The sequence below is a fragment of the Cricetulus griseus genome, chromosome 4 (assembly GCF_003668045.3).
Source record: "Cricetulus griseus strain 17A/GY chromosome 4, alternate assembly CriGri-PICRH-1.0, whole genome shotgun sequence".
Classification (NCBI taxonomy): Eukaryota; Metazoa; Chordata; class Mammalia; order Rodentia; family Cricetidae; genus Cricetulus; species Cricetulus griseus.
The window spans coordinates 5,152,596-5,174,938 of record NC_048597.1 but is presented as its reverse complement, the minus strand read 5'-3'; the positions used below and the strand labels follow the sequence as shown (position 1 = coordinate 5,174,938).

General features: G+C 48.3%; 1 protein-coding gene across 4 annotated transcripts in view; it reads right to left on the bottom strand.

Moving 5' to 3' along the window:
* The window catches only part of Runx1 (RUNX family transcription factor 1), a 221,850-nt gene that overhangs the window by 5,280 nt on the left and 194,227 nt on the right, over positions 1 to 22,343 (bottom strand). For all 4 annotated transcript variants that reach the window (XM_027415623.2, XM_027415622.2, XM_027415624.2 and 1 more), the window contains one exon: positions 1,858 to 2,019. In XM_027415623.2, the coding sequence (XP_027271424.1) occupies positions 1,858 to 2,019 (162 nt within the window). The remainder of the gene's footprint in view (positions 1 to 1,857; positions 2,020 to 22,343) is intronic.

Here is a 22,343-nt window from a genome sequence, read left to right as displayed (position 1 = left end):
CATTTTGGGTGGTGACCAAGCCAAAAGACTTACATAATAAATTTCAAGGGACAGACCCACACACTGGGGACATTTCCAAGGAAAACAGTAAGTGCCAGTCGACAGAGCAATGTCACTGAGACGAATCTGTGAAAGCTGACAGATGCTACTGGAGTCATAACTGTCCCTGAGGGGACAGGCCTTTACACACAGCCAGCTGAACAAATGCCATGATTTCTATGCTACCCTCCTAATTCCTTAGACCATCGGCTCCCATGGAAATGCTGGCACTGATGGCCTAACGCAGGTGAACTCTGAGTAAGCTGGCTTTCGTAGTTCAATCAAGCGCCAAGGGCTGGTTGAAGCTTGAGATTCTCCCTGCTCTGACACAAGTGACACTGTCTGGTGATGTTCTGTGTGTGTGTGTGTGTGTGTGTGTGTATGTGTGTGTGTGTGTGTGTGTAGACCAGAGGCCAGCCTTGGGTTTTGATCCTCAGCAGTGGGCCAACTTGTTTTTTTTTGTTTGTTTTTGTTTGTTTTTGTTTTTGTTTTTTTTGTTTTTTTTTTTTTTTTTTTTGTTTTTTTTTTTGAGGCAGAGCCTCTCTTTGGCCTGGAGCTCTCTGATTGATCTGTTCTGGATGTTCTATGTCCCTCGTGCTGGGATTAGAAGCCAGTGACACCACACTTTGCTTTTATACCTGTGTTCTGGGGAATCACACTTGGTCCCCATGTTTGCAAAGCAAGGGCTTTACCCAAAGAACCCTGGAGACATTTCTGATGGACAGACCAGGGCACTTGCTACTGGCACCTAGAGGTCAAGTGTGCTTCTAAATATTGTCTGGCACATAGGACAGTCCACTCTGCCTCCCGCCAACAAAACGTGATGCAGTCCAAAATTGCTGGTACCATTGCTGGGGGAAGGTAGGCTACACTAGCCTGGTGAGTTGGGGGTGATTTGTGATGGAGAAGCTGACACTCGGCTGGAGTCTTAAGCAATCCTGGTGGTTGTCTGGAAACAGTCTTTCACATTTAAGGGACAATCCTGACTCTCTGCCCTTCTGCCTGCCCCCTCATCTGTTCTGATCTGCCTTCAAGAGCCCCAAAGCAAAACCCACTCCCTCCCCCAGCACACATGCAAGTCCATGGAGGGCCTCCTAAGGGTGAAGCTCTCTCAAGTATTTCACTGTTTGGTTCAGCTCCAATTTCAAAGCCCCAAACAGTAAGTTTCTTCTTTTGCCTTCAACAAAGGAATTTTTTTTTCCTGTAACTCTGATTTCCCTGCCCAGGAGTGAAGGTGAGTGCCAAGCCCCAAGGGCTCATAGGTTAAATGACTAATATTTAATGAGCTCGTATTAACAACAATTATGCTAACCGTGACACCTGAGCTTTCCATCTTGTTCCTAACCCTCAGTCTGAACAGCTCTTAGCTGGGAATGTTTATCTTGGGGCATATTTGTTTCCTATTCCAGTATGGACCCCATTGTGCTATACACAGGGACCTGTAAAAAAATCACCACCACTGGGAAGAACAGCCTCGGTCTAGAATTCAGCTGGGATATTGATTTTTTTTTTTGTGCCAAAGATATACAATCCTTAGACCACTTTGACTTTTCAAAATTGTAGCTCTTGGCCACTAACCTTCCCTAACAGACATGAGCAAACCCTAAATACTGAAGAGATAGACTAAGACACCTCCGCCTCCTCATCCGTACCCTCTTAGCATGTCACTAAAAATCAGTGCTTGGCATGGCACCTTTACATAGGCAGGTGACTTTGTCTTTGAACCCTGTTCTGGTCTGCATCTGGCTACCTCCTCGCCTTTGTCTCCTCTATTCTTCCCCTCCAGCCTCACTGCAGGTATGCCTTCACGAAACTTACTTGAAAGTCGACTGGAAAGCTCTGCAGAGAGGCTTGTCATCCCGCTGGCACGTCCTGGTGAAATGGGTGTTGCTGGGTGCACGGAAGAGGAGGTGATGGACCCCAGGTACTGGTAAGACTGATCATAGGACCACGGTGGGGACGGCTGGATCTGCCTGGCATCTGCAGAGAGACAGGAGTGTTGATGACAGATGGAGAGGGGTGGGGCTTTAAAAGGCAAAGGTCTTACAGTGATAATTGCTCACCGTTATTCAAATAACTATACAGCATGCACATAGCTTGTCCATTTGTATCTAATGAGCCTGGTAGAACCCAGGTATTTGATGCCTCTGTGGTAGGAGAGCTTCCCTTAAGGAGCAGTTCCCATAGAATTTTGGGAGGTTTTTATTTGATAATTATTCCTTCTATACATTTGTTCATATTAATATTGAAGGTTATCTGGGACTCTAGCAGTGCTCAGTGCCTTGAGACTCCAAACATGACACATCCAGCTTTGCCAATAATTATAATTATCATAACCAGAAACATTTAATAAGCTCAGATGGTCACCTATGTTCAGGAAACATGAAGGATGTAAAGGGGATTTGGGGTGTAAGGTAACATAGGCAAAAATACCCATGGGCTTGTTAATATTTTCTACTTAAGTAAATGATCACGAAACCATAGCAATAGTGACAATAAAAGGATAAAAGAAAACACCCCCCTCCCCCCCACACACAGAAAGCAGACAGCAAAGAAGAACAATGGGCGTGAGCTTCATGACCAGGTCACGGGTTCATCAGTGAGGCTGCTCCATCTAACAAGCAGCACTGAGTCTTGAAGCTGGCAGGGTTTTTGCTAGTTTGTTTTGTTTTTGTTTGTTTCTCCAGACAGAGTCTCCCTATTTCCTCCTTCCTTCCTTCCTGCTGGTCCATTTCTTTCCTTTCTTGAAAACAAACAAAACAAAAACCCTGAAGATGTAAGTCATACAAACCTGGTCATTCCTGAACAAACATTTTAACTTGGGGTCTTTGGGACCTACTGGTAAAGAGACCTCTAGATTTCTTCTAGGTGGTGGAGGATTTGAAGAGATGGCCCAGAAAAGGGAGCTGGTACACATTAAACTCAGCAGACAGCAAGTGCTTCGATGCAGGTGGAGCCTTGTGCAATCTCACAGCTAACAGTGTAACAAGGCTGGAGGAGACCAGAGACAACAGACTGTCCTGTATCTCGTGTTACTTTTAAGTATCTTGCTTGCTCCAAGTATGTGTGGGGGATAGCCAAAGCCATACACTCAGATATGTTCTAAAGATATGCTTATGCTCTCTCTACCTACACACACTTACACAATGAGCATATACTACTCAAATATTTTAATCACTTAGAAAGCAAACAGAAGAGGTTCTAGAACTGTCATAAAGGCCTCCAGGGTGTGAATTGTGGCGTAGTAATCCATGCCTTGTTGTGTAGACAGCCTAGCACCCCTAGCCCCATGTCTAAAGCCACACTAAGCATAAAGTGTTATGCCATGATTCATGCTCTGTCATGTTTTACTGTAGTGAAAAAGTCATGCTAGGCTTTTCTAAACTCATAATTAAGTCATGCAAACGTTGCATAATGTTTCACAGCCTTTTAAAAATATGCTTTGGTAAAATGACCTTTATGATTCAAGCCAAAGTTCTCTGCTGTTTTTTTTTTTAAACAGAAGTTATAGATTTGGCATCATCTTACTTTTGGCATCATCTTACTTTCCACTGTGGTGTTCAGTGGGGACAGCATTACAAACCCTGAAGCCATCAACCCATTGGCCTTTACTTCTTCCATCACAAGGAACTTCCTTGGGTCCTTTGCCAACGGTGGGCCAGTAGGTGGTGGTGGTGATCCTCTCCTTGCAATTTGGGTTGTTTTCAGGCTTTTGTATGAGCCCAAACCAAAACCAAACCAAATCAACTATAACAAAAATCTCACCACCACCACAAAACCCAAATAAAAGAATAGTAAGAGGAGAGGCAATGACAGCACTGTGCCATTCTGTGTTTTGTGTGAGATCTCTCTCTCTCTCTCTCTCTCTCTCTCTCTCTCTCTCTCTCTCTCTCTGATGGGAGTGTGGGAGTGAAGGTAGGGCCAACATGGTCATGGAAAAGCCAGAATTGAAAAGCCATATTGTTAGCTGCCTAGCAGAAAAAGTGAGCTCCAGGCCCATCTGTTGGATGAGGGGTTCAGTAGGCCTCTCTGGACAGAGATGATCTCTAGAACTATCCAGTGGGGACAGACAGGGCAGGGTGCCCATTGAAGTAAGTCTCACTAACTCAGTATTGTGTTCTTCCACTTAGATGCTGCAGGAGTCAGGGAAGAGTCAGGTAGGGGTTGTGAGAACAGGCGTGGTACTTATGATCGCAACGGTGTGGATTCTGGGAGGTACTAGAAGAGGATTAAATGGGAGTTATCCAGAAAAGGTCACCGGACGAACAGAGTCGTCATCAGCATTCCACAGAGCACAGGTGAAATAAGTACTCGTTCTTGAATGCGTTGCCTCTGGTAAGTCAGTGCATCCAAGGGAACAAAGTTCCCTAAGCACATGCCGCATGCTGGGTGCCAGGCATGTGAGGATGTGGCCAGTGACAGCGATGATGAGAGTAGTGTGGCCCCTGCCTCACTGGGACTTATCAGGGAAATGCTGCCTGCTACTCGATGCTTGGAAAGGCTCCTTCCTCATGAACTCATGAGTGTTGCTTCATTCACCACTCATTCATTCATTCATTCATTCATTCATTCATTCAAAGATCTGTAATTCTTATGCTGGTGAACGTGTTCACTGGTGCTTTCATTCATGTTTCCACAAATAGTTTTGCTTCATTAGGGCTCCTGTGGGAGGGACTCACTAGTAAATGGTTTATAGTCTCCACCTTCTAAGAGTTACAGCCACTGGAGGATCTAAAGGTTGTATAGAGACTGACTACTAAATTAAATGCCTAATTTGGACTTGCAAATGGCTGTTTCCAAGGCAGAGGCAAAGACAGGGATGAACTCGTGACACAGCTATGCTCAGCATCGGAGAGCAGCAGAGAAGGAAGGCATCGGAGACAGATCTGGGGGTGAACTTTGTCTCTGCCATAAACTAGCTTCAGGCACATCTCATGATTCTCTGTCTACCAAGGGTAATACCAAGGAGCAAGCAAGCTACAGGGAAAAAAAAAAAAAAAAAAAAGGACCATGTTTGGCCATCATAAATGCTCAATTAGTCTGAGGGATTTCCAGGATCGTACTGCTAAAGGAAATGCAATCCCACCTAGAGATTGGCTGATCCTGGGGGGTGGAGTAAGGCGACACATACTTGCATGGGGGGGGGGCAGGTAATTCTGCTTTGCTTGGGGTTGAGAAGGGCCTTGAGAAGAGCTAGGTTCTGAATATTAAATGGTAAATGAGTGAGGAAACTGGAATTCTGTGATATAGAGAAAGCGGGAATTCAATACTTCAATCAACTCATGCTTCTGTTTTTAAAAGTTCCAGGCCAGAAAATTTAGACTGGAACCTTCTGTATGTTAGTTGCTTTTGTTTTGCTCTTCCCGCCCCCGCCCTCGGAAAAATGGTTTTGATGAGATTACATGACCAAGGCCATTACAAATAATGGATAAGAGGGGTTCCCTTTCATGTTCCTGAACCCCACTCCCTTCCATTTGAAATGGAGGTCAAAGACAAGGGAGACGGTAGGGACCACTACATATTTCACTCAGTAAAAGAATGTTTTTAAGGCGACAACATTAAGACGTCGTTAGAGTCTATCATGACCCTATCAAATAATTCATATCAAAGTGGCCTGCTTCTTTCTCTTCCACACAAAACATACAGAGATAAAGTTACCATTCTTGTCCTTAGCACAAGGAAAAAGCTGAGCAGATCCCAGGGAATTCTGGGAGTAAAGCAGGCCTCTCCCCAAGCATGGAAGATCACACAAGGAGACAGAAGCTGAAGGAAATGTGGCATGGAGATGTCACAGGTTGCTGAAAGCTGAATATAGGCTGACATGAGAATATATGTCTGGAGAATTACAGTCCTGACCAGAAGGGGCGCGTTTGTGGTTCAGGAACTCCATTGGGTTCTCACAGAATCCCATCTCACTGTAGACTATTGAGCGAAGGGCTACAAGGTGTAGGATAAGGCAGAGTTCATGGGAAGCTAAAGACACAAAGGAGACAATAGCAAGGGTACGAGATTCCTTTGGCTACTATAGCTTCGTAACCATTACACCCAACCCACCCCCTGCCTGGGCGAACACAGAAGACTCAGTCTGTCTGTGCTCGGTCATGTTCCGGAAACACCAGGCTCCATTTTGAGCAAATTACAAGATAGGGAAGAAACGTACAGCCTAAAAAGACAAAGGTTTGTGGATGGACTCAGAGGTGACACAAATTTTAGAATTACCAGAGACAAAATTTAAAGTGGAAATTTTAAGAAAAGTTCAAGAGAAATTCTGGAAATGAAAAACACTGTAACAGAAATAGGTCCAAAGACCTGAGTCTGATCCTCCAGGTCCACATGGTGGAAAGACAGAACCACTAATTCCTGCCAGATGTCCTCTGGCTTCCATTCATACACTAGAGCATGTACACACACACACACACACACACACACACACACACACACACACACGAGAGAGAGAGAGAGAGAGAGAGAGAGAGAGGGAGGTTAAATAAACAAATAAATGTAAAAATTTTTAAAAGAAGTAACATAACAACTAACAAATAACATCATTTGATTGCAGACTTAGTTTTTAAACTCTAAGGCAATTACTAAAGCAAATTTTAAAAGCTATTCATTTATTATTTATTTATTTGTTATTTATTTATGTGTATTGGTGTTTCACCTATAACCATATCTGTGTCCCTCATCCACGCAGTGCCTAAGGAAGCTAGAAGAGGGTGTCAGAGTCCCCTGGGACTGGAGTTAACAGACAACCATTGGCCACCAGTGGGTGCTAGAGATCAAACCCAGGCCCACAGGTGATTTCAGTCTTTGCCCCATCTCTCTAGACCCCCTAAAGCAATTTTCAAGGTATAATTGATATGCAAATGGATGAGCTAAGATGAAATCACATAAAATGTTCAGTTACAGTGAGAAGAGACAGAAAGGCAGGGGTGGGGTGAAGAACCATGTGCAACAGACAGGAAAGTTAAACCATAGCAGATAATAATCCAGCTACATCTATAAACAATTTAAATGTCAATTGTCTAAATCTACCACAGAAGTTGTTGGAACAAGCTACAAATAAAACTTAACTACCTGACGCATACAAATGGCTCATTTAAATACAGACTCAGGTTAAGTGTAAAAGGGCGGAGAGAAATTATGCTAACGTCAATGCAAAGAAAGTCCGACTTGCTGTATTAGGTTTCTACAAAGCTAACTGAAGATGGGGATTCCCAAGGATAAGAGATGGGTTACATGCTGATTATATGGCAAACTGATGATAAGTATTCCTCAACAGGTGCCCAGCGAACAAAGGGTGTCAAGAGACCTGAGGCAAAAACTAGCTGAAACGCATGGAAAGGCAGACAAATCCATCATTATGGCTGGAAACGTCACCTCCGTCTGCCAGCCACTCATACGCCATGCGAGCAGAAATCCAGACTCAGCTGACCCGGATAGTATCAACTTGACCCAAGTAACGCCTACCTGTAGACAGCTCCATTCTTCTGAAACCCACACAGAGCACACTCACTAAAACAGACTGCGTTCAGGGCCATAAAACACTACTTGATTTTAAAGCCATAACCATACAAAGTGTTTCCTTAGGCCACAAGGACTTAAAATAAAACCCAGCAACCCCTTCCCTGCAAAAAGCAAAACCAAAAGTCAGTAACAAAAAGGTTTTTGGGAAATCTTCAAAATTTTGGAGATTACTTGTAAATGCCATAGGGACCAAATAAGAGGTCTCAAAGGATATTTGTAATATTTGTCACTTAATGGAAATGGAGACAAACAATGTTTAGGGTCTAGAGTGGAAAGCAGGGTTGAAGGAGAAATTTCTAGTGCTGGAAACATACGTGGAAGGAAAGATCCAAAGCCAATAACTACAGCTTCTGAAATGAGAGCAGGAAAGAACACACCCCTGACCCACGGCAGAAAGGAGCAACAACATCGAAAACAGAGGTCGGTGAAAGGGAAGAACGAACTCTACGGCTGCGGAAATCCAAAGCATATCTGCTCATTCCTGTGCCCTCTCTGGCCAAAGGGAGGGCGGGCAGGGACATCCAGCCTTACTCAGACGGACCCTTTGATGGACCCGCACCTGACCTCGAAGCCTGGGTTTCCCGTGGCAACCGAGGAGCTGGGGTCACTTCCAGACACTTGGGTCAGACTGGCAGAGCTCCATGTCTCCACTGTAGTCAGAATCCCTTTTTCTCTTGTCTGTTTGGCAGGCATCTCTACCCCAACCAATCTTTCGGTCGCCTTTGACCCATCAAAAATAAACAGTGCGCCATCCACTGGAGGACTATGTATGTGCTTTGAAAAGAGCGAAAGCCGCTCCGTGGACAGACAAACTCGAGGGCCCCCTCTGGACTTTTCCTCTCTCTTCGAGGAAGAAGGCAGAGTCATTCATTTCCAGGGTGCCCTCCCAGCGCACCTCGGTCATGGGTAGCTGGTGTAATGCCCTCTTGGATGCCTCAAAGTTCACAACAGGATGTGAGTCAAGACTCAGACATGTGAGTCAGTTTCCAGGGTGATGTGTCAGGACGAGCCCCAGGGGAGGTCTACATCTTCTCCTCTGGGACCCTGTGAAGAAAGACCCAGGCTACCTTGGATATGGAAGAGGTGGTACCCCAGATGCTTGGAAACTAGACCCCCCCCCCCCCCCGCCACACACACACCAAACTGCGCAATGCCAGCTTTTACAGCCCTGGTGCAGGGCCGGTGACTCCCTCTGATAGACTATTTCCCTGAAGTGTCTAGTGTTTTTTGAGAAGCAGCGTTTCTTCTGGCTTCTGTGCTGGACATTAAATCCGCAACAGCGCCAGATGTCAGAATAGCAGTCACCCAGAGGCACCCCTCCACCCCCAGGTAGCCAGCACTGGATTAGCACGTCTACGCGTTATCAGTGAAACCCATGATAACATGAGTCAGTTCCCACCAGCTCCGGATTCTGGGAGAAAAGGGGGGTTGTGAAAGAGCCCTGGGATTTGCCAAGCATGTGTCTCCCACTGGCTGCAGACGCTCTGGTTAGTCATGTGCAGCTCAGCTGTATCCACTGTTCCAACTTTGAAGGGGAGTGTCCACAGAGCCAGGACAGAGATCTGCCTGGGTATGCTGTTCCAAAGGCCTCCAGGGTCTGGAGGGACCCATTCTCCCTGACAGCCATCGGCCCAGGAGGTGACAGGCTGCCTGGGAAATGGAAGGAGTTGTGTGGCTTCATCTCCAGCCCTCTTGCTTCCTGTATGGAATTCCTCACTCGGCCCACCCACCCACCCATCCAGGAAGGCTTTGTGACTTCGTGGTCAGGATGCTGTGAATCTGAAATGCTACTCCCAACCCTGGTGGCTCACCCCAGAGTCCTTTTCCTCTCAAACCTCTGTTTCCTCATCTTTTAAAATGGGGGGGGGGGGTAAGCAGACTCACCTGCCTCACAGGTGTGAGAGTTAATTAATGTTTGTGGTACAGCTTTGAGATCCGCAGATGAAAGGTTCTCTATAAACGCAAAGTGCTATTCCTCATTAGAGCTGCCAGACAGTTCCCAGGGGAAACAGTGCAGCCCTCACCGCGAGGCCGCTCCCCTCGGCCAGATCAGTCTGAGACACGTCTGGAAAGGGCTCTGTATTTAGGCAGAGTCTTCCCTGTGCAAGGGTTCAGGGATAAGTCACCAGCTTCTAGAAAAGACCGTGTTTTCGTAACACGTCTCGTTCTCTCCTCTGGACAGAGAGTGGCCTTTAGTGTCCAGACGGTAGACAGACTGTGGTTCTGAGGGCACCAAAGGCCCTGCCGGGTTTCTGCCCCATCTTTTCCTGCAGATAACTTATTTCAGTGAATATTGTTGAAGAAGTGCACCCCCCCCCATGAACGCCTCACCTGTAAGGACCTCTGCACCCACACTTTCTACACCTCTAACCTCTTACGTTTCCTTGGCCTAGAGGAGCCTATAGTCAGGCTGGATAGAGTTCTGTCATGCTAGGCCATCACGAACCAATCCTTCAGGTCTTCCTCTTCCAATACAGTTGGGAAGCCTGAGGTAAAGATGCCCCTCAGCCCCCAACGGCCCTCTTTACTCCTTTCTTGACTGGGGTGAGGGAGAACGTCTGTGTCAGGGGTCAGAAGTCCCTTTGCAGCCCTTGGTATGGAGCCAGAGGATTTTTACTCAGAATTGAAGTTGCTGACACCCCGTGTGGGAAGCTGTAAGCACGGGAAACTCGTACCTCCTGGGGCTGCTCACAGATTAGAATGTTCTGGGCAATGTCCACTGAGAGGAGCACACACTGCAGATTTTACTCAAGTGGCTTGGGTCAGACATTAGAGACTGCTTTGGCCTGGCTGGGGAAGGCTGCTTGCTTGTTCTGTCCAGTGTCTGTCTGCTCAATGCTATCGGTAGGTCACCAGGCCATCCCAGAGAGGAGCCCACCATGTCTTCTACTGAAAACTAGAGGCTGAAAGAGCTGTCTCTTGGTCAGATAGCATTAAGTAACATGACCAAGACTTTATGGAGGGGCAGCAGTTCTCAACCCCCACACAGTGGTCCCATGTCAGAGATCCTGCATATCAGATTACGATTCATAACAGTAGCAAAATTACAGTTGTGAAGTAGCAATGAAATAATTTACGGTGTGTGTGGGGGTCACCACAACATGAGCAACTGTACTAAAGGGTCATGGTATTAGGAAGGGCCTTAAGGTGACTGCAGGCACCAAGAAAGGGGCAGCTATTTTCTTGGGAACTCCCTGCAGAGGGTATAGATGACAGACCTGCTGCACATATGTTCTCAGTACGGGGGCATCTGTAGCTCCGGAGCATAGCCTAGAATGAAGCCTGGCCTACTGCAGACTCTGTCCTGCCATTTGGCAGCCTTGTTTCCTCTGGGGATCTCCGTGCTGAGGGCTGTCACTGAGCCGGCACTCAGGACCTCTGGTGGGAGAGCAGAAGAAACCCTCCACCCTGGCACCCAGACTCTTAGTGTTCTCTCTGCATGCACTCCTTAGCCACAGCCTTAGGATTTTGTTCTAGTGCTGGATTAATTTTGTTAAATGTTAGAACTGTTTGGAAATCCCCAAGGTAGCATGAAAGCAGGCTCTGTCACACCTGTATCATCCTATGGCCAGGTCCTGGTGCATTCTTACTGGATCTTAGGTAGAGATTATACCTTCACATATCTGAGTCCGAGAGAGATTCATACTCATGGGGACAGAAGAGTCAAGACCACATCCCCTAGAAGAGCCTTGTAAACACAGAAGGTACTCAGCTGTGCTCTGGTCTGTGCAGGCCCCAAGCATCTCTAGGATCTGGGTGCCTCACCTCTGTGTTGCCCCCTACCCCAGAACCATCAGTGCTTGGGCAACAAGAAAGCAAAGGCATGACGCTCTCAGGTCTGAGCGATTGGGATGGAAGCACCAGTTGGCTGGTTTCTCACTGTGTCGAGGCAATGTGTTACTCACTGGGGACACAGCCCCACCTACGAGGAGGGTGACTGCACCAGCCTGTGAGGTTACTAGAAGGGCAAAATGGAACCCTGACCTGGCCATTGTCAATTCAGTTATTTGTACCGAGAGGCCAGGTAACGGTGTCTGGAGTGAGGACTGCTTGGCCAACTCCCAGTAGAGATTCCTCCTTCACACGGCTGTGCTCCACATAGACAGGGCCCACAGGGCAGCCAGGAATGAGACTAGCCTCAGCCAGCCAGAATTCCAGGGTGCAAGCTGGGGTTTCCACAACCATGTGTGTGTGGTTCCGGTGGCTCTGTGCCAGCACAGAGACACAATGGGAGCCCCTCTCCCGCGTCACTGCTCCAGAGGGAGTCCATCACCACTCTGCACAGCACAGGCTCATGGCAGGGTGGCACAGTCCCTGCCAGGATACAGGATCTGAAAGCTGAACTGCGAGTCAAAGATTCATTGTTCTTTGTCTTCTGAGGTGTGAGTCATGTCAGAGGGTGTTCTTCCATTTTACACTCCCAACTCACAAAGAACATTCTGACACAGGGAAATAGAAAACTTCCCCCAAGATGAAGTGCCTAGCCCCTTTGATAAATGCTTGCAAGAGAAACCCAGTCAGTGTCGGCCCCCATGTTTCTCTCATGGTGTGTGTGTGTGTGTGTGTGTGTGTAGGGGGTAGGGTGGGAGTTCTGGTCTGGTCTTACAAGACTCCTCTCTTTCTGCCTGAACCCTGGCCACTGTCAATTTTTCCTTTCCTACACACCAGACCTGGGTTCTTTGAATCAATTCCCTGATGCAAAGCCAGGAGATGAGTTGTGGATTGGGGCTGGGGTGGCCCTCCCTCTTTTGTCCATCTTTTAGTCAGGCTATGCACAGGTTTCTCTCCCTGTATTCGAGGAATCTTGTAAGTCCAGGGTCTGTGTGATAAGAAGGATGAACCTCTCATGATTCCTGGCTGTTGTCTGGGTTGTTCCAACACATCCATCTGCCCACAGGAACAGTACAATAGCCATTGAACACTACTCTTCCATTTGGTCTTCCATGGCCTCTCCATTTTGCTAGAAACATGGTAGATCCAAGAAGGATATTTGCATTACATGAAGGAGGGTCTTGTTCCGGAGATACGGAACCCTCATATCTCACCATTCCTCCTGCTGGTGGCCTGTGTGGCCAGGACTTGGAGCAGGCCTTCATTCTTGAACTATGATGACCTGTCCTATGGATTTACCAACTCCAGCTCATTTTCTACAGACACGTCTTTGGGAGGAATGGTGCTCCTCCCATATCATAAACATAAGGCTCCTCCTCCACGGCCAGCCAATGTTCTCAGAAATAGCTCTGTGTCTCAGAGATTGCTAAATTACTCAGACACTCGCCATCAAGAATACGCTTGGGAAGAGGAGGCTGCGGCCCTGCCCTGCCCAGGATTGTATATTTCCATTCAGGCTTTGGGTTGTTTGGGGTCATTGAACATCCTCACTATCAGCCCCCGAGGTACGAGACAGCTCTTGCTTCTCAGCTGCCCAGCTGTAATCCCTCCCGTTTCTGTGGGAGAACCACATGAGGGGGCCTTTCTCACTTGTTCGTGGTCCTTTTGTACACCCCAAGTAATTGACCTTGATGTGAACTAATTGGGATTGCAATAGATTAATAACTCAGGTTGGAGAGGTGGAGTCTGCCATGCAGAGGGTACCTTTGAAGATAAGAGCCATGCACACTTTCATAAGCTAATCCCTCGTGCTTTGAACAAAGCACATAAACTAATAAAGGCAGACTCATCTGGGGGCAATCTCCACTCGCAGAGGAATTCCACCCTGTGCTCTGATTCAGAAAGGCAAACGGAAATCTGCCAGAATTCTTTTAAACTGACACAGATCTCAATAAAGGAAAAAAAAAAAGAAAAAAAAAAAAGAGGACACATACCATACAGAGGAAAACTCGTGGTAATAAGCAGATCTCTGATGATCTAAAGATTCACAGTTTCATTTATTGACTTCGGGAAAGTAAATGGCATTTCAAATACAACCTTCATACTTGAATAGCTGAGGTCACCCTGAGAAAGATGATGCCAGGCTGAGCCCAGCGGTGGGAAGCCTCCCTCCAGAGAGCGCCTTTGATTTACAAGGTCAAGGCAGCCTTCCACACCGAAGCGATAGGTTTCTAGTGACTTGGACGCAGATGGAAGAAAAGGAATGTCCATGTTGAGATAGCTGGCAATCCCGAAACAGTTGCTTGCACAAAGGGGATGGCTGGCGGAGGCCGCAGGGGCCGTAGCTCTACAGACTCCCACTGGACTAACTTGCGTTTCACACACTGACATCTTGTACGCATGGACTAAATACTTAGGGCTGTCCCAGAATGGTGTAAACCAGCAGTGGACCCTTTTCTGGAGGATACTTGACAGGCTTGACAAGAGGCAGGAGAGCAAGATATTCGGTGAGTAGAGACCAGGGTGCTGCTTGGTATCTGACAGTGCACAAGAGAGTCCCGCAACAGAGGGAGGGGTTCATCTCCCAAGGCAAGGGTAACTTAAAACATCAAAGGAAACCTGGCCCAGAGAGAAGGCCATACTTCAACCACAAAGCAGAAAATGTGACTTGTAGAGGCTACTCTGATTGGAGGAGATGCGGCCTGGGAGAATCCTGTGTCCACACTGGAGTTTGGGGCAACAGCCCTAGGACTGATACCCAGACTTGGTGCTGGCTGAGTCTAGCCCTGGGGGAGCCATGGGTGTAAACGGCCAGCAAGACTGCTCCTGAGTTGACCACTGGCTTTGCCACCTTGGAAGGGGCAGGCCAGCACTTGCCTCTCCCCGGCTTCTGGGCATGAGTCACATGTAACTAGATAATGATGCTGATTGCTGTCAACAGTTCTGAGGTCTCATTCCACAGTCTCATGGAGTGATGGTGCGGAAGGCAGTCCCAGACTGCCTGTGCCAGCTCCAACTCAGAGTCCAACATGAAGTGACACTCTCTGTTCCCCACAGAAGGTTGGTAGTAGGGTCCGATCTCCTGGTTAATTGTAGACCTCTTACTTCCATGAGACTATGGGAAACCACCCCCCTCCTCCACCTAGGCACCACATACAGGCAAAATGGAAAGGCTTAGACTTCAAAAAACTATACAAATAACTGCCAAGTATGTTGGTGGGATGGGCACTGTGTAGGATAGCTCTTCCTGATAACAGATCTGGGGGTACTCAGAACTTTGGGGGTTCCCCGAGCATTCTGTCTTACATTTGTATCTTCTTTTTGTGCCCTGGAACCAAACCCAGATCTCAAATAAAAGTTGGCATCTGTTGCTATCATAATTCACAAAGGGTCTAAAATCCAGGACAGGATAGGACAGGAAGAGACTATTGTAGGGCAGTCACAGGGAGGAGCCAGGCTTCCTAAGACAGGGGGACAGCAACTGGGGGAGTCACACTGTCACCTTTGCCTTTTCTTCGGATGGCTTTAAGCTGCCATGCACTGCACTGTGCTGACTTGAAACCCTTTTATGGAAAGTGCCATACTTGTTCTGTTCACATCACTTAAAATAATGAGTTAGCTGCACTTGTATTAGTCTGTCTTTCAAGTGGATTAGATTCACAGGCCCGTTCCCCTCCAGTCTCACAAGCTTTGGCCTGGCTGTCTGAACCTCCAGATTAGACTGATGAGCGCAGGCCAGACAGCAATGAAACGCAATTACCTAGGCAAACTTTTGAAGGATTTGAGCCCTGGGGCACAGGCTGTTTACCAGAGACTGAAAGCTCCGTTTGTACAGAGCAGGGCCAGTTGCTGTGGTCGTTTGGATCCTGCCTGCCACTGGACTCCAGGCAGGATTTCTGGGGGCCGATAACATCAGCCTCTGTCCTCACCTCAGCACCTCAGGGTCTTTCTGTTTTTCAACAAGAAGATGCAAGCACCAACAAAAGCCTATTATAATATCTCCCTTTGTGTTCGCTGACTATTTCTCTCATTGGCTTAGTGGGTTTTTTTTTTCCTTCCTTTCTCATATGTATTGTGTACCATCTTGGAAAGAAAAAAAAAAATCCAGAAGCCATCCTATGGCTGACTGGATCTGTAACCTGGTTCTTTTAACAGCCTCTCTAGAAAACAGGAACTTCCTGTCTTTAAAAAGAAGAAGAAGAAGAAGAAGAAGAAGAAGAAGAAGAAGAAGAAGAAGAAGAAGAAGAAGAAGAAGAATCACAACAGCTCATCCACAGCACTTTCTCCTTGATTTGAACAAAAGAGATTCCAAGAGCACCCAGGGAAGGTGGCCCAGAGGGCCAGAGGGCTTCCTCTGCAGGCTGCAGGCTGACACTGTTTCCCACAGATGGTGGGTAGGGAGACAGAGAGTTGAGAGTGTGTTTGTATCCAGCTGGCAGAGCACTGTCCTGAGATCAGAGGAAAGAGAATTTGAGGGAGAGGCCAAGAGGGTATCCCTGGCTCCCCAGGTTGGTGGGAGACATACAGTAAAGTCACCAGAAGGTGGGGACAGGGTCTCGAAGGCCCCTGACCTGGAAATGGGTCAATTAGTTTTCAAAGAAGAGATTCCTTTGTGGCTCAAAGTGGCCTTGAACTTGTTATGTAGCTGAGAGCTATGTAGCTGAGAATAAACCATAAATGCCTGATTCTCCTGCCTCCACTTCCTGAAGGCTGGGATTACAGATGGTACCACCATACCCAGCACGTGAATTGCTGGGGACAGAACCTGGGGCTTGACTGTGGCAATCAAGTGCTTTCCCTACTGAGCTACAGCCCTAGTCCGGGAGAAGGGCTTTACTAGGTTGTGAAGGCGAAAGGGATAGAGAGCTGAATACAATGTTTCAAAGGATGGATTTGAAGAAGGATCTAGGAATGTGGTCTGGGAAGGAAGAGACAAGCAGACACACCTGAAGGGCAGGAAGCAGGAGCCAGGCTGGTATGGAAGAGGGAGGGGTGTGATAAGGGCTGGGATCTCTGGGAGGCTGTGGGTAAGTAAGACATCTTATTTCAGGGTCTCAGTCTCTAAGCATGCAGAGCAGGTTCAAGGATGAGGAAGCCACCTGGGGTGAGACTGTGCTGTCAGCAGAGGAAGACAGGGCAGGGTGAGAGGTGTGTGTGTTGTGGGGCTCGGAACTGTATGGGGGGTGGGTATCCAAGAGTGTGTGTGTGGGGGTATCCATTAATGTGTGTGTGTGTGGGGGGTATCCAAGAGTGTGTGTGTGTGTGGGGTATCCAAGAGTGTGTGTGTGGGGTGGGTATCCATTAATGTGTGTGTGTGTGTGGGGTATCCAAGAGTGTGTGTGTGTGGGGTATCCAAGAGTGTGTGTGGGGGGTGGGTATCCAAGAGTGTGTGTGTGGGGTGGGTATCCATTAATGTGTGTGTGTGTGGGGGGGTATCCAAGAGTGTGTGTGGGTGGGGTATCCAAGAGTGTGTGTGGGGGGTGGGTATCCAAGAGTGTGTGTGGGGGGTGGGTATCCAAGAGTGTGTGTGGGGGTATCCAAGAGTGTCTCTGCCTTCAGGAACACAGCCATGGGAAGTTATGGGCCAGAACGTCAAAGAGGCAAAGGGACTTGCCATTTTTCCTCCTTGCGTTATCCCTGCCTGGAATTCTGAAATGGGGTGTAGACCCACAAATGGCCCATATACCTAAGATCAGAAAATGCTTCTCTAGGGACTGCCAGTGGCTCCTTTGCCTGACAACTTGGACTCATGGAGACCCAGAGAAGTGGGAGAGAGGCTTCAAGGCCACTTAGAACCCTGATGACCCTTGTGGGGTGTGGTGTCTCAGAGCCCAGATGTGTGGGGGAGGAGGTACTAGCAGGCTGCCATTGTTGACTGCCCAGCAGATACCTCACTCAGGGCAGTAAGGGAAAGGGTGCCTGGTCCCACACCTCTCTAGTATAAACAGAGAGCAGACAGGGGGTGGGGGTGGGAGGGCATCACACTGAGAAAGACTGTCAGGTTTAGCTAGGAGTTATGGAAAGGGTTCAGTATGGTCCTTGGGGAGAAGAAGATGTTCTGGAGGATGGGCACCTGAGATGCTGGAGAATGAGAGGATGGGGAGGGGACGAGAACAGGCCACAGGCATTCACTGGCCATCGAGGAAGGAACAAGCAGCTCATATCCACTTAGTGCCCGAGTCTCCTCCCTGCCCCCTGCTTGAGTTTTGAGTGTGAATCATTTCAGAGCTTGGATGGGCTAGGGAGCAGTGAAGAGCCTCCCGTGGCCTGGAACACCACAGGGTGTTGCTTGAGAAGGGATTTAAAATGGGCAGTGGAAGCAGACTCTGAATGCCAAGTCTTTGGCCTTCAATTGGCTTGAAAAGGCAGTAACGGCTTCTTCAGCCATGACCTTCTGAAGGTTACCTGGTCAGACTAAGTGGGCCCAGTCAATGGCACAGGATGGAGAGAGGTTTACAGCGGTCCCTGGACTCCCTGAATGCAAGGGTGTCAACCGGAAGGAAACCACAGGAGCGGCACTCATGGTGGCTCTCAGAGCCACCCAGGTAGAAGGCACAGTGAGGCCAGAGACCTCATTATTCGTGCACACCATGGTCGCTCAGCTGCTTCTGAGAAGCTGTCCCTCTGGGGGTGTCCACTGACGCCCGTCTCTATAAGATGCAAGGGTGGCTGCATTAACAGTGACTGATGCTACAAACAGGACAGGCCCAACTTCAGGTCTCCTAAATAAGTCGTTCTCAGGTGCCAGTGAACTAAACAGTGTTTGCGTTCCCCTGTGGTGCCTCCAAGGAGGAAGTTTAGAGATGGTCTGTGTTTGTAAATGGATTCTTTGTAGCTCCCAGAAGGATGGCCACAGGCATGTAAGCCTGGGCAGGTCACTGGGAGACTAGTGGGCTACCCCAGTCCCCAAGGCCTGGTGGCCACCTGTGGGAGAACCACCCAAGGTTCCTATATGGCCTCCATAGAGCGGCTCTTACATCACAGAATGCCTGGGACAATTGCACAGGCCTCGTTTGCGCCTGCGCCCCGTATCTTCCTGTGAGAATTGCATCAGTGGCGGAAGGACTAATGCGCCTTCAGAGACATCAACCTGAGGGGTGCCAACCTGGACCTGAAAGAGTCCCTGCCTGCACCTGGTGGGAGCTAGCTTTGCAATGTTCACAGGTGGTGCTGCCTATGGCCACGTCCGTTCTGCTGAGCCTGTGGAATATGCGAGCTGAACTGGAATGTGGTGGTCCTGTGCTTTATCAGTGAATGGTACACGTTTGGGGGAAAAGATTCCCCATAATTCTGTTTCCTCTCTGGTGTCAGCAGAGGAAAAGAAGAAACAGAAGGGGCATTGCTGCAAGTAGGGGGATGGGCTCAGGTTCCAGCTCTGGGGGGGGGTGGGATAAAGGTTACACTCCCTCTTCTCCCCGCCTCTCTACTGGGCTGCTGGCCTTACCATGGCTGGAGAAAGATTGTCTCAGAGGCCTCTATCTCCTTATGCAGTAGGATGTTTTCCATAAGAAAGCTTATTATTTTTTTAGTTTCTAAATATAAAGATAAATTTATAAACGGGGGAGGGGCAGGCATGGGCAAGGAGGGGGGGTGTCCAGGGGAGGAAAAGAATCCCAGCGTCAGCTGACCTCAATATTTCCCAAGTCTTGCCTTAGCTTCTCTAGTCCCCCCTCCTCCCAAGCCTTCCTCCTAGATCTGAGTGTGAAAAATAAGCAGCCCGGGCTGGGGATGATCCTAACAAGGCCCTCATTGTCCTGGACAGGTGTGAGATTGGACTTGATCCGTGGCCAACACCTCGAGCAGCAGAGCCAGCCCTGTAAGCTGCAAGCGTGCCCCAGCCCTCCAGTAATGCCTCTGTAGCCAGCCAGAGACTCAACAATTTAAGGCTTAACACGCACAACATAAATCAGAGGACGATGGACCAGCCGACCGGCAGTTTCTTGGGCAGGTGCCTGCAGACTGTCTGTAGATCAGACCCTGCCTGTTTGGGTTATTTGAGACCTTTTTTTTTTTTTAAATATAATATAAAGATGAGAAACTGGGTGGAGCTGTGTGTCAGGCACACCGGGGTTTGCCCTATCTTGTCCCAACAGCCCCTCGTTTGCCTGGATGGTGTTTTGAAGGGACTTCTCAGTATTTGCTACTTCCAAATACTAGGGATGTGTTCCAGCCATCCAGCCGGGAGTGATGGGAGAGGAAAGACAAACACTTGGATAACAGTGTGTGCCACCCGAGGCGAGACACTACCCCTCCAGGCATCCGTTCCTCATCTATTTAAGGATCAGGCTGGCCATCCCGTTTTGCCTTCTGTGCCACACTCATCATCTCTGACAAGTTCAAAGTCGCCACAAGTCTGTCCAAATCAGGTGACTGGCTGCTGGGGTCCAGAGGGGAATCCTGTCATTTCCCAGCATGCCCTTCATTGAGCTAATCTTATCTTCTTCAGAGACCTGTGTTTCTCAGACTGTGGAGGAGGCAAGCCCAGAGTGCGAGTCCCCTGGGAGTTGGGTCATGACTTGTCAAGAGCATACTCCGTGGGTGGTGAAGGTGGAGATGACAGGCCTGCAGGCTAATTAGTGAAGGGAGTCAAGTCCCCATTCTCTTTTAAAGCCTGGTTAACTATTAAATAAATATTATTTGAGAGCCAGGACGATGGAGTCCTCTGTGTCTCTCTCAGTTAAGGAAGGGAGCCAGAAGCCACCCACCAGTGCAGGACCCTGCTCTCTGGCATCTCAGGGAGGATGGTGGCTGATCTTTACAAACTCCAGGGCAGCTTCTGATCCAGCCATTCAAGACCTGACTCTGAATTCATGGACAAAGACTTGGCTGTCACAGGACACCCCTGGACCCAGGTCCCAGGTCGCTCCCTCTCATGGCTATTCAGTCTTCTGGGAGTAAATGGCATGAGTTGGCAGTGACATTCTGAACTGGGTTGAGGGGACCGTCACTCAGCACCTCCTACCCCTCCCAGCCTAGGGCCTGCCAGAGTGGCTGGCGTTCCCACAGCTGTGGGCCTGTCACCCCACACACCTGTTTGCTGTCCTCCTCTTGGCCTGACAGATGGGGACAGAGCCTAAAGCGGGCTTAAAGGGCAGGGTTTTCAGTGCTGGGATCAGCAGAGGGAGGTATTTACTTCAAATCATGCAGAGGATGAAACCTCCTTCAAAGAAACCCTTTTGCAGATGGTTCATTAAAAACACAGAAGAGCCAGGCCATTGGCACACAGTGAATCTGTCTGATTCATAAGCAAAGGAAAGGGGGAGGGGCATCCCTTGCCTACTGCCCACCTGAGCTCTGAGTTCAGGAAGCCACCGATTTGCCAGCTCTGTGAGACTGTGAGTATTTGCTGGCACTGAAGAGGGTGAGAAAGACTGGTCTCTTTTCATGAAAGAAAAAAGTAAAATCCCCACTTTAAGAATAAAATTCAACATTAAGGAAAGAAGAGAAAGGATCACAAAAAACTCAATCCTACTGTCCCCCTGTGCCAAAAACACATTTCAGGAAAAGGCTGCAAGGCTGAACAAGCGTTGGGGGAATGAGCTCTTCCCATATGACAGGCTTAAACACAAGAGGATGGACGTGTGCCGGGGGATTGCCACTATAGATGGGGCCAACTATAGGGGTGTTGGCAGGGTTGCGGGTAGGGAAGGGAAGAGGCCCTAGGCAAAAAAGTTTAAGAGTCCTTTCAACCTGGATACTTTACATTCTCATATGGCCTTGTGGGATAGTAACTATGGATCGTCCCATCTGAGTTTATCCAAGGAACTGAGACTCAAACCACATTCCTCTCTATTCTTTTCAAACCCACCACTGTTCCTGAGGTCTACGGAGACGAGACAGTCTTCGTGACCGTGGAGTGACTGTGCACCTCACAGGGCAGGACAGATGTGAGATACCCAGACCATCCACCAGAGCCAGCGGCTGTAGTATTAAGGACAGCTACAAGAGCATCAGGCGCACCTCTTAAGAATCCCAAACGCACTGTGAGCTGTGTCCAGCACATCCCAAGAATGCATCTCAACTCCAGTGAAGCACTCATACAGGAATGAGAGGAAAGACCTAATCCTGCCAGGTGCAGGGCGGTCAACGCTCTCTGTGTGCTGACTTAGTCTCCAAGAGTGTCCTATAAGTCAGTCACTATGTTCATGCCCATTTTACAGATGGAGACAGAGGCACAGAGAACCCAAGTGCTTCCTGCAAGGTCATATAATTAGGAAGGGCACAGTGTGGGGTTTGAGTCCCAGAGTGTTATGACTCAGCACTAGGCATCCTAAGGCAAGCTTTTCCTAGGAGCCCCTTTGTTTATTTCCAGAACCCCTCTCATAACTAGCTATGAAGATGGACTCTTCTGCAGCCAATGCTGAGGATAGACAGAGCACTTGGCATTTTCCTTGCCCTCTCCAAGCTCTGGCGTCCTCCTCAGAGGAAGCCATGAGCAGGCAGGGAGAAAGTGTGACAATAGGAATTATACTTCATAAACCCTCTATGGCAGTGATTCTCAACCTATGGATTGCAACACCTTTGGGGTCACCTAAGACCATCATAATTCATAATAGTAGCAAAAAGACAATTATGAGGTAGCAACGAAATACTTTTGTGGTTGGGGGAGGTCACCACAACATGAGGAACCGTGTTAAAGGTCACAGCATCAGGAAGGTTGAGGACCACTGCTCTACGGTGTCTTCCCTCCCCCACCCCGTGAAAGAATCAAATGAGGAAATCCGGAAAAGAAGCTGGACCAGGAATAACAAGGTTTCCTTCCTCTTTCACCTGAACTGGCTATCCATAATTTTACACAAATTCAATTTCAAAGGCATGCTTTGTAATTTATAGAAAATCATATTAAATTAGGCAGAACTATGTCTGGGCAATGACTTCTCTCATTTAGCAACATATGGTGGCTCTGAGCCTCTCAAAGCTTGATTGCATAGCAAAAAAGTATCACC